This window comes from Lutjanus erythropterus, chromosome 20, assembly GCF_056507025.1.
Source record: "Lutjanus erythropterus isolate fLutEry1 chromosome 20, fLutEry1.hap2, whole genome shotgun sequence".
Lineage (NCBI taxonomy): Eukaryota > Metazoa > Chordata > Actinopteri > Lutjaniformes > Lutjanidae > Lutjanus > Lutjanus erythropterus.
The window spans coordinates 30,338,926-30,352,240 of record NC_139336.1 but is presented as its reverse complement, the minus strand read 5'-3'; the positions used below and the strand labels follow the sequence as shown (position 1 = coordinate 30,352,240).

Genomic DNA, 13,315 nt, shown 5'->3' with positions numbered 1-13,315 from the left:
CTGTGATTAATGGCTTTGATTTGAACTGCTTTCTGAGTGTTTTTTACTGTTAGACTTGTCAAGTAATCTGTTTGCATTTAATCTACAGGGAAATTAGTCGCTGGGAACATCCCTATTAAAAACAGGAGTGCCATCAACTTTAACAAGTCTGGATAGCGTGGTTTGGATTAACTCTGCGTTCATGTGGAGGCAACACAGGGTGAGTAATTGATACACAAATCATTATGGGGTTAAGTTTTCCTTCTGGTTAATTATCATGCAACAATGACACCAACTCAGCTAAGAATTGTCTCAAATGTTTTGTGTCATTATCGGTTTTTGCAATCTGCATCTAGACAGCATTAGTCCTGATTGCATATTTTCTATGGATTATTGGCTGATAACGATCGGTGTCCAATCAATCTCGACATCTCTATTTTAGACGTTTAAAAGCCAAAATATGTATGTGCAAGTTGAGTGTAACCATGGTGCCGTTTTATGAATCTGAGACTGAGTTAATGAACAGAACAAGGAAAAAGCACCATTTAATTGTATGTCAACGAACTGAAAGCAAAACCTGTAGAAATTAGTGTATGCATATGCTTCCATATCACTGATAAGTATGTAAATAATGTGAAATGTGTATATTATTACCTTTGCAGTCACAAGAAGTCAACTCAGTTTAACATCTATGGGAGACTTTCGACCCATGTGGATATCTTTGGAAAAATGGTGATCATCGCTCAAGTAGAGATCCAGACACTTGTTTTGCTCGCTCATTATGGCCTGACACCTTACTGAGAGACTTTAGGTTGTTTTTTTCTTGAATTTCTCACACATCTTGTGTCACACTGGCAAAGCTGTTAAACAACGTCAGAGCTGCCATCCTTATACACGAAGCTGTGGCTGTCTTTAACACCCAGAGTCATCAATCCTTCACACATGGAAGTGTAACCCATCATCAACAGTGGCATCTCAATTATCACCAAACCACATAAGCATCTTATTTAGAAAAATGTTATATTTGATTGCCACTTTTAGACCAGACATATATAAATATATGTTTTGTCTATATTCCCCTGTGGCACTCATCCCCATTCTGACCAAGTGCTTTGAGAAACTGGTTCTCCAACACATCAAAGACAACATCCCAGCCAGACGAGGCCCTCACCAGTTCGCATTTGAAACCAACAGATCCACTGCCCTCCATTCAGTCTTTTTTTCACCTTGAGAAAAACAACACCTACATCAGAATGATGATGCTTTCAAAAAGTGGTGAGACTTCATATGGGGAGGAAAGCAACGATCCTGCAAAACTGTGCACGGAGAACAACCTACTGCTCAATGTCAGAAAAACCAGAGAGCTGGGTGTTGATTCTAGGACAAAGACACACACCCTGTTTATGTCAGTGGAGCTGAGGTGGAGCAGGTGCACACTTTTAGATTCAAAGGAATCAGCATCACAGAGAATAATCATTATCATCTCCACCCTAGAAAAGAAAGCTCAGAAAACAACTGCATTTCTTCAAGGGATGGTTTAGATTTTTAGTGGGGATGTATGAAGTACTTATCGATAGTCGGTATATTAGCTACAGTAGATGCTGGTTGGCACCCCCCTAGATTGGAGAGGCAGACAGGAGCACCAGCAGAGAAGCTAAGCAATGTACTGCTATGGATCGAATCAGCAACAAAACATATTTTAGCCACTTAAAAAAAGGTCCACCTGAAAAGTCAAGATCAGTTTAAGTGCACGCTATTTTCACTGCTTTACCTTCCAATCAGACAGCTTTTTCTGATGGGAAGGCACCATTATATGAGCCAAATATCACTCTTTCCAAACCAACCAAACTCCATTAGCAAATCAATAATTTTACCTTACAGAACACATGAGGGCAGTCCGTTTTGAAAGGATAGTTCTGATTCATCGAAGCCACACAATAACACAAACGGACTAACAGATTGACGTAACAATAGAGCAGAAACTCCTGTGGTTTGCAAGGTAAAATTACAGATTTCTTCTGTGGAGTTTGGTCAGTTTGAAGACAGCGATATTTGGCTTATATAACAGGGGTTTCCCATCAGAAATGACTTTCTGACGGCAAAGGAAACAGTTGAAAATGTTGTAAATATAGTGGACACTTAAACTGATAGTGATTTTTTAGGTGGACCTTTTTAAGTGGCAAAAATACATTTTGTCGCTGAACCCATCCACAGCAGTTTCTTGTTTAGCTTCCATGCTGGTGCCCTCTACTGTCAGTAATGCACTGACTATCAATAAGTTTAAATATACAGATGCAGAAGTATCCGCAGATGTACGAGCAAACTACAGAGCAGCATCTTCCCTCAGACTTTTTACATCTGACTTACTATTTATTTACCAGTTTCACAGTATATAATTTAAGTAATTTGTTCTGTGAGTAACATGTAAGGGACTGCAGCTTGCATCTCACTGTGCAACCCTGTATTATAAAATGATATTTACATTAACCTTGTACACTTCTAACCTTGTGTATATACAGTACGTCTTATTGTGCCTGTTATCTGAGATATAAAATGTGTATTCTGAATGCATATTTTTATAAACACTAATTCATATCTTTTTGTGTTTGCATGCTTAACTGATGAAACCTGGATGTTTAATTACATCCACAACTGAAGAAGCAGCTGACAAAGGCATGTTTACAGCAGTGAGAACCAACAAATTCTTCACAACAAGTTGGAAGACAAATTATAATAAAATAAAATACCTCGTGTGAAATTGCAGCGAGCCAGCTACAACACTGTGCAATGATCAAAACCAATTGCAGGGCTTTTCTGTTATAAAACTGCCATTTTGTTGCGTATGGACAAACCAAAAGACTCAAGACTGAAAACACTGTGGCAGGGAAAGACCTTCATAGAGTATGGTTCAGATAGAAATTCCCACTACAAATGAGACTGCCTGTAGTAGAGCATTCATCTTAAAAGGCAGCATGCTATAGGTCTAATATAGCAGGTCAAAAGATGACAAATAGACCATTTGATGGCCTACACAAGCTCCAACATGGATGCAATCATCTAAGGTCTCTTAACAGCCTCAGTATAGCAGTGGTTAAGCTTGTTTGTAGTACTCCTAACCACACTCCATTCATAACTGTGCTAAACAAAGTGCAATGCTCAAATTTAAAGGTCTTTATGAAAGCCCCCTCCTCCATTTCAGCTCCGCATGTGTAATAACTCCCATCTCTCCTCTTGACCTTTTCCCCCTCTTCATTGCTTGTCCTGCAGTGCTAAGCTCAACCCCTGACAAAAGATTGAGATGTAGTGCAGTGTGTACATGTTCTGTGCCACAGGGAACAGAGCGCTCTGGTGCAGGCATTCTTTTTTCACTTTACCACTGTTGCTTTTAATCTCCCATCTCTAAGCAAGCAGGGTCTGCTGTAACTCCTGCTCAGAGAGATACAGCGAGGCAGAGAGGGGAGACGGAGAGAGAGGGAAAAGGGTCGACATGCCCGAGTTCGATAAGATGCACCAAAAAAAGGAGGAAAATGGAAAATGTACAGATCAAGTCCAATACGATGGACAGAGACGATAAAGGACAGGGAGACATTTGAATGTTTTTTCGATTGTGTGTCTAAGTGCCTGAAGGTTTTCAAAAAGGTGAACTCCTAATGAGGTGTTTACCGAGTCAGCCATGTTGCTAAACATATCGATTTCCACCCAGTCCCACAACAACATCACTTAAAATGAGCAAAGAAAATTATCCTGTGTGACAAAGCGTAACAGCAAAGATATTCTCCCCAGAATTTCAAACTATCATGTACAGAGTTGCATTACCAACACGTCTTGCACATTGCACACTAAAACTGCATTTAAAATTATACTCTCAATTTTTAAAGAGAAACGATGGTGCAACAGTAGACTATTACAGTGCAGCACTGGGAAAGAGAAGGAAAAGCCCTGAAGCTGAGACATTAAACACTTAAATTGAATGTGGCTTCAATACAAAGCTTTTTTTGTTTTTGGTTTTTATTTTATTTTGGTGGCCCTAGACAAGATTTTGTTTGTGGCCCTAAAAGCACCCAGAACAACCACCAAATCACAGACACTGTTCATGACTGAAAGAACACACACACTTAACTTATCAGCTATAACCCCCCCTTTTTTTTGTAACATTAAAGTTGTATTTTGATTTTGGAATGAATTACACTGAACATATCCACAACAGTTGCAATACAATTAATGTATTATTAATTTTAGCTGAAACACTTCATTAGAACAAGCTTGATTTCTTGCTATTTGCTTGCTAGCTAGCCTGTGTTACCATGGCTACTAACACTGTACAGGGCAAGGGCACTTGGTCTTTGGTGTTGTCATGCCAGGACAACAACACAATCAAATAAAACAGTTATTTTAAGTCCATGCAAAGAATGACTTTAACTTAAGGGTTAGGATGCTTTTATTTTTATACACTACATATACTATTTTTAGATACTACCCCAAAATAATGAATTTGTATGAAGGTATCAAATGAACACACCACATCAGATTCACACACTTGTAACTTCAGAAAACTGTGTAAATGATCCATATTTGAGTGCACGCACATGAGACGTGTAAATTAGCATAATTAACGGCCCAATAATACCACACAAGGCTGCACTTCCTGCTCCATATGTCAGGAAGCGTTCGTTCATGAAAGTGGAATCAAAGAGGAAAAAGAAGAACTTAACGAGTTTGGAGTTTGACGTTCTGCGTTTTGTGAGATCCATAAAGGAAAATCTGTCATTTTAACAGCGTCAGCAGTGAAATTAAAAGAGCTGCTAAAGCAAAGAAACGGGAAAAGCGAGTGCTGTTAATGCCGTGTTACCAGAGGTTTGCACTGTCACTGAAATACAGAAGAAATGTCTGGACATGAAAATGACTTGAGAAAAAAAAAAAAAGACAGATGACAGAGACAGAGGACAGAATAAGTGAGGATGTTTGCCTGGACAGACACTTTATAAACCTGCATGTGCAGATATATGACCAGTACACCTGACAGCAGGTAATAGTAGATCACTGAATGAATGATGAGAGGCTTTGTATGTAAATTTACAATATCATAATTTGATATATAGTCAAACAGGATAACGTCAACATAATTATGAAGTGTAATATATTTTTCACACTCAAAATATCTTCAAACTAATGAAATATGCAGACTGCACATGACTCTACAATGGGTCTGGACCACTCGGAAATATTTGTCGTATCTGACAGAAAATTCAAAATATGAGAAAACTGGTGAATGCCCCAAGTTCTCTTAAATCACTGGTATGCAACACTTAAGAACAAATCTGTTCGTACGAGTGGTTCTTGCATAAGGCCCATTGTTTTGATAAAATTCCTCATTATAATGACTTATAGGATCTTCTTTTTTCCATCACATTGGCTGAAATTAGCTTCCATAGGGAGAGACAGCACATGAACAACAGAACCAATACAGATTTTTCAGAGAGAATATGACGTGGATCCGGCTGCGGTGTAAATAACAGAATTGTAGAGTAACATTAGGCTTTGTGATCAAATAAAGTTTATTACATCGATCCCATCCCTTCCTCTCCTCTCTCTCACTCTCTCTGTTGCGAGTCTACGTCCCTCTTAAATACCCTGGTCTTCCAGCAGTTCATACCAGGCTCAGAAACTATCCCACCACTGGATATGTGTGCAGAATTTCACTTGATGTGGTGAGCGACACGGAAATATCACGTGACCCTCCGCAACAGTCATGGCCCTAGACAACTGCATAGAGTGTTTATGCCAGCGGCCAGCCCTGCCAACATTCTGAAACGCACCCACGCAAAAACAATAAAACATATCAGCAAAACCCAATGCACACAATTTTTTGCCAAAAGTAAGGATAGGTATAGAGGCTGTGTGCTTATTGAATGCATTGATTTCTCTCGGTGTTTGCTTTATTATTATTTTTAAACGCATAAAGCTGAGAAAACAAGACAATAAAGGGGGGAGGGGAAGGAGCCCTGTGCATTTCCTCTGCACTGCCCTTTCTGCTCATCCATTCTCCGTGACACTTGAGGTAATAAATCAAAGCCGAGCAGGCAGGCCACAGTGGGAAGGGGACTTGCAGCCCCCCTTTTCACCCTAACCTCTGGCGCTGGCTCGACAAAACAATCGGGCATCTGACAGTATCGAAGAAACCGTGTCGAGGCTGCGTTCGTTATGTGTTTGGATGACATTTGGCTACTAAGCAGATCTCTGTAGTACCACTTTCAAAAGTGGTGCTGTCAGGAAGTGTAATGTAACACATGGTTTACTCCTTTACACATCAGACAAGTGCAGCACAGCAGTAAACACTGACTGATGAGACACTAGCACTACATGTTATAGCAACAATGTGAGCATGCATAGAAAAAAAAAAGAAGTCTGCTAATGTGAGTCTAAAATAAAACAGGCAATTATGTTATTTTAAGCACGACGGGTCAAAATGTCCTTCACCAAATGAAGGGAAAAAAAGAGCAAGCAGGTGTCTCCAGCGTAATGAGACACCAAGTACAACTTTCAAAATGTTTTTTTTTCTGAACCAGTGAGAAAATGTTAGATTCAATTCTCAGTTACTCAAGACTGGAAAAAAAAATTCACCGTGAGTTGTTTACATTATTTGCAGCAATTTTGTGTTCTTTAGTTCAGATTACATTATTGGAGGCAGCATTTGCCGTGTTGTTATGGCTGTTAGTCTGTTTTGTCGCAGGCACTGATGTTAACAGCTTTCTGAAAGCCTCACAACAACAGACATTAAAAGAACAGAAGAGAGTGTTGGTGGGTGGCTGCCTCAGTCCATCACAATACTGCACACTATACAGTCCTATATAATGTTTAGTGGGTATTAAAACATAAAATGAAAAAACGGAATAAATAAAAAATAACAATTGTCCATGCTTAAGCCCACATATATGTGTGTGTGTGTGTGTGTGTGTGTGTGTGTGTGCCTGTGTGTTTGGTGAGGCTTAAGCTTTTGCAGCATCCTGGAGCGTTTACTATTTTAATAAGAGAGAGAAAATGATAAGGTGGAATATTGATGCAACAAATGCAATTCTGATAATAAAAAATTGCCGGCTCTGTAATTCAATTCGCTCGTTTTCTTCTGTTAAATCAAACATCACTGTATTTTTACGATGTCGGGTGCAACAATTTATTTTTCAAGCAGGACTCTGCCATTAACACATCCGTCAGGAGAAACACTGTCAAGATGACCAAATGCAACACGGTGTTGAATACTGAATGCAAGGAAGATACAGGTGATACCAAAATGTCTGCTTCTGCCTTGGACTGCTGCCAGGACCTTAACATGATTATAATAATAAAAGGGTTTTCACATCGCCATTAGCTTGCAGCATGTGGTCATGTCATGGCATATCCGTAATGTATCCTCAAAGCCAGCCTGCCCCCCAAAAATACTTGTTTTTTTCCATGTCATGTTAAATGAAAACATCATTAAACTATGTTATTTTAAAGGTATAGTGGACAGGGTCACAACAAAAGGCATTTTAGCCACTTAAACAAACAAACAAAACAAAATCACTATCACATTAAGTGTATGGTATGGTATTTTCATTGTTTGAATTTGCTGTCAGACAGATTTTCTTACAGGAAACCACTGTTATATAAGCCAAACATCTCTTTCTCCAAACCAACCAAACTCCATAGGCAAAATCAGTAATTTTACCTTGCAGAACACAGGAGTTGCTGATCCACCACTGTCTCGATCTCTCTCATTTGTTTGTGTTACTGTGTTAGTGTTTTAAAAGGAAAGCTAGGATTCACCAAAGTTATACAGTGACACAGCAAACTAATGGATTGAGGCAGCGGGAAACACGCAACTGCGAGGTAAAATTGCAGACTTCTCCTATGGAGTTTGGTTGGTTTGGAGGGAGCAGTACTTCACTTAAATAACAGAGGTTTGATATCAGAGGAGGCTTTCTGATTGCAATGTAAAGCAGTGAAAATATTCTAAATAGAGCTTACACATAATTTATTTTTAGCCTAACATTTTTCAAGGGGCTAAAATACCATTTTGCTGCTGACCCCTGTCCACAGGAGTACATTGTTTAGCTTTAATGCTTGTACACCTCTCTGTGGGAGCTTGCCAACCAACATCTACTGTAACTATTACACTATCAGAAAAGACCTCATAACACCCCTTTGACTTATCCAAACTATCCCTTTAAGTATTAATAAAGCTATGAATTTAACTGGAAATCTGCTTATTTGTCTCCTTCCCTTTCTGTCAACCCTGTCTGACTCAAATAATCCAAACTATCCCTTTAAAATGAAACGTATGTTCCTGCTGAATTTTAATGGAATTTGTTCTTATTTAAGTTCTATAGTGAGAACATCATTCTTACCGTGGACAAGACTATTTGCAAGTGGTTATTTGGTTTTCACAATGTGGTCAACGGCGTGGGCGAGCATGCTCGCAAGAAAACTATTAAAGGCCCCCCTTTTCTCCCCCTCCCTCCACAGCATGCAGTCATGCACTGGAAGGGTGAAGCAGCAAATTTGCTAGCTGGCTGACTGGGAGGACAGAGAGGCCTTTCTCACCAGTCAACGGCTGTCCTTAATGAGAATAGAAAGTGATTTACTAGCTTAATGCTCCAGCCCTCAGCCTGCCTGCCCGCCTTTGCTTCGCGCAGCCAGTTTAGTCGGCACTCTTCATACAGAGAATGAAACTGAGACCAGGGGAAAGAGAGAAAGAAAAAAAAAAGAAAAAGAAGAAGACGATAGCGAGCCACAGTCCGAAAAACTGTAGTAATGAGACACGGATTCTCTCAGTGTTCACATCACTGACCTCCACTGAGTCTTGCATCTTTGCGTTTGCCGTGTAACAGCTTTCGTATCATACCGAGCCAATACAGTTGTGCCCTGAACAGACTGGGAAGTGGAAAACATACAGCATTTTGCAATTACGGTCCACCTTGTGTGGCTAATTGCATTTAACAAACATTGCTGCGCGCCACACACTCTCTGCACAACTAGTCATAAAAAACAAGCTGCTTGCTTGGCTCACACACCAAAGGGGTTAGTATAAGAACATCCATCTTTCACATGACTCTGTGACATAAGTGGAAAGCAAGGTAAGCAAGTTCCCCTCATGCATAGTCTGCTCTTCTTACAAAGCAAATATCTTCTGTGGTTGGTTTAAGGCACAAACACTTCCCTGCTATTATGTCCTCTATAATTATCCAATCAGTGATGCTATTAACAACACCACTTTAAAGCAAATGTATTCTACACAGAACTTAAGATGACCTGCAACGAGCAGTGTTGTCCTCTTTTCAGAGCTGCAATGATTAGTCAGTTAATCAAATTAAATTAATTGCCAACTATTTTGGTGATTAATTCATCGTTTTGAGTCCTTTTTTTTTAAAGATGAAATATCCAAATTCCAGCTTCTCAAGGGTGAATATTTCTGCTTTCTTTAGTCTTTAAGGAAACTGAATATCTTTTGGTTGTGGGCAAACTGGGAAACTGCAAGCAACATTTTTCACCATTTTCTGCATGGCTGGGAAATTAGGACAAGCCACCGGCCACGTACTGGTAAACTACGAAAGTAGACAGCAGATTTCCGACAAAAGATTTACTATCGAGTTGCTGGTGAATTTATCTCAGTGGTTTGTAAAAACGGTAATTTTCCACCACACAAACAACTAATCGACTCATCTTTAAAATGATCAACAGATTAATCGATTATGAAAATTGTTAGTTGCAGCCGTGGCTGTTTTGATTCACGGTTATCTGTGACGAAACATAAAAAGGGATGTTTACTCTTAGTTTCCTCAAAAGCTGCCGCGTCCAAATGTTGACAGTGATGCAAACTTTCATGGGGATACACAATAAATAGCGGGACAATATTAGCCAATACATATCAGTTACACTAATATCTGGTTTGACAGACTGTCAAAGCATTTCATTTAAATTCAGATGTTAAAATCCAAAGGTTTTTTTGTGACTTGACTGGAAAACTAAATAAACATCAGAAGAGTCAGAACAGTTCTTTGTTTTTTGTTATAATAGTGCTGTCAGTTAGATTCGGCTCTGTCAGAGCTGTGTTTTATTAAATCATCCATCTTTTGCTCACTACACTGTAGCTTCTCTTACCCTCAGACATTCATAAACCACAGGTTATATCTACTTCTTCTTAAAATGCAAAAATGTGACATTATCGTTTACCTTATCGGCATTGGCCGTGAGAAGCTGGTCATTGTTATCGGCTGAGAAAATCCATATAATGCATCCATACAGAGAAGGAAGGGTGTGTGATGTGAGCTGCCGTGGCCTGATGCAAACCTTCACCTTGTATATGATCCCGTTAAACTTCTTTCAGCAGCAACGCATGTGTGTGCTGTGTGCTCCAGTGAGAATAAAATACCAATTTCATGCATATTCGCAGGGCCAAATTGCATTCCTTGATTGGGGCACCATACTTAGGATAAGCATGAAATTCCAAGTCATAATCATATTTAACCACAAAATAGGAAAGCCAGACAGAAGGAGGGACAGAGTGAGAAGGAGAGGAAGAGAGTGTCATCTAAACACTACTTTGTGGTAGTTTTGTATTCCAAACAGAAGCAGAGGCTTTAATTTTACCTGGGTTATTAGTTGCACATGATGCTGACTTGACATTATAGTTCCCATAGAATACAAACAAGGTGAGCGCGTGGTTTTTTGGGGGGCATGTAGGAGGGTGGAAACACCAGCACAGCCTAACATGCTCCCTATGCGCACAGTGTGGAGCTGTTGGAGGGGAAACGCGCAGAACCAAAGCAGTTCTTACCCAGTGTGAAGTATGGGAGAGCCGTGTTGTCAAGATCATCCATTACGGAAATTCGCCCAGGTAGGTCGGTTCTAACGAATAACAGGAGTCGGGATTCCCCCCCTCCTCCTGCTCCTCCTCCTCCTCCTCCTCCTCCTCCAGTTCCTCCTCCAGTTCCTCCTCCACCACCACCAGCAGTAGCGCCACCTGCTCCAGCAGCAGCACCCCCTCCTCCTCCTCCTCCTCCTCCTCCTCCGACCACGTTCCCCGAGGCTCCGCCGGTGAAGCTGAACTCGTTCTCCCGGAGCACGGGCAGGGTAGACACGGTGACGGTTTTCACCTCACACGGCGTCTCCGCGTCGCTCTCTTTGTCCCTCTCCTCGTCGGGAGATGTCACCCCTCTGCTGGCTCGGACCGTCCAGGCTCGCGTCGGTAATAAGAGCCCCACGAGGAGGACGCGGAGGTGCAGCGGCAGCGATATCCTCAGCGCCATCCCGCTCCGTGTGTGTGGTTCTCTCGCTTTGAGTGGGGCTCATAAGCTGTCCGTTCACTTATAGTACAGTCGCTGCAAAGGAGTCGCGTCCGTCCAGGAGGCGGCAGCACAGGTGTAGTGAGGATGACATCTCCCGGCTCCACACACGCATCCATCTGTGTTTCTCACTGTCTGTGGGATAACAAATCACTTAAACACGTGTCCTGCAAAAGACACATACGAGGTGGCGTCAGTGTCTTAGTCATTATGTGGATTTATTTATTTGTTTACAAAAAGACTCTGCTTATAATAATTAGTGCAGTCTTAAAGAGTGAGAGTGAGACACTTTTTCTTGACATTTACCTTTTTTTTAAAAAACAAATAAAATCAGTGATCCAAGTAGAACTTTGATTGCCATATTAACAAACAAATTAATTAATTAATTAATAACTAATTTGTGTATGTGGAACTTTAGTCCACCAGTGGTGCATAATTGAGTAAATTTACTCAAGTACTGCATACAAGTAGAAGTATTTCCATTTTATATGCAACTTTATACTTCCTCTCCACTGCATTTCAGCACTGGTGGAAGGAGTTATGAAAATCTGTACTCAAGTACTGTTACATTGCTAAAATATTACTAAAAATATTACTAAAATAAGTGTTAGAAGTACAAAGCACTCGTCTCAAAAACTACCCAGAATATTAGTTTGCAAGGTTTGCAAATTTTGTGTGTTTTCCAGAGCCAACAATCAATTAATCATTAATAATTTATAAGATACAAAACCTTTTTTCCTCATTTTCATTTTTTATTCCATCTGTTGTCTTTTTTTCTCTCATTTTAAGTCCAAGTTTAATTTTCTTTATTCAATAAATGGCTCCACCATTCAGTTTCAAATGAGGTGCAAATTACTGCCATGAGTATTGATTAAATATCCATGAATTATATTATTTAATTGGTTAAATTCCTAATGGAAAATAATCGATTAATGACTAATCATTAACATCCTTCCTCCATGTGTGCTCCTGCAGCGTTTTGTTTTGTTTTCTCGTCTGAATGTCCTGATTTTAATTGGCCTGTTTGCAATCAGATCACCTGATTGGCTACTAAAATGCAGATGAAAGGTTTGTATATTGATTCAAATAGTGCTCAGTACTCAACTATGATTGTAAAAGTAACTAAGTCGATTACTTGACTTGAAAATCTACTGATAAAAGTACAAGTCCCCCGAGTAATTTGAGTATTTGTAATTAGTTACTTCCACCCCTGCATTTCAGAGGCAAATACTGCGACTTATCTGCCCACTTTAGCAACTACTAACCTTTCCAGTTATAATTTTTCATACCCTCCCTGTCCATTAAAAAACCATGTAATGATTTATGATTATTTTAAGGACTGGATCGTAATTAATTAATCATTGCAGCTCTAACTGAGTTGCTGGTGATTTTGAATTTTTGAATTTGAACATTTATCTGTTAAAGTTAATTTACATACTGCAAGCAACTCAATTAATTAAAAAAATAGATTTACAGATCAATCAATAGTGAAAATAATCATTAGTCGCAGCCCTGGAGATTTATGCTTCAGGCTCTCTTAAAACCTGCCATGGTCTGATGTTGATAGTTGGGCTCAGTAATTTTGGAAAAAATATCTATTTGTGATTGTTTTTACTGAAGTTGCTGTAGTGATATGATGTGCGTTATTACCGTGAGGTGTCACATCCATCCAAGAGGCGGCAGCGTTGGCGTAGTGAGGATGACATCTCCTGACTTCACACACGTATCCATCTATGTTCACGCTGTCAGTGGGATAACAAATCACTTACACACGTGTCCTTTAAAAGACATATTCAAGGTGACATCAATGTTTTAGTCATTGTGGAGGATTTTCTGTCAATCACACATCTTTTCTTGATATTTTACTGTTTTTTAAAGTTAAATCACTGATTCAGGTTGAACTTAGACTGTCATAAATACATATAAGTAGATAAATGAATCAATCAATTTGTGTTTCTAGATCTTTGTATAAAAGGGATAAAATTCAGGTATCACTGGACTGGAGAACGTAGCAA

At 39.7% G+C, this 13,315-nt stretch overlaps 1 protein-coding gene across 2 annotated transcripts in view; it reads right to left on the bottom strand.

Annotated features, from left to right (window-relative positions):
* The window catches only part of astn2 (astrotactin 2), a 382,265-nt gene extending 370,877 nt beyond the window's left edge, over positions 1 to 11,388 (bottom strand). Inside the window, exon 1 of one of the 2 annotated variants that reach the window (XM_084745505.1) lies at positions 10,793 to 11,388. In XM_084745505.1, the coding sequence (XP_084601631.1) occupies positions 10,793 to 11,264 (472 nt within the window). In that variant the 5' untranslated portion in view covers positions 11,265 to 11,388. The remainder of the gene's footprint in view (positions 1 to 10,792) is intronic. The other variant, XM_084745506.1, reaches the window with a different exon arrangement.
* Between the last annotated feature and the right edge of the window lie 1,927 nt (positions 11,389 to 13,315).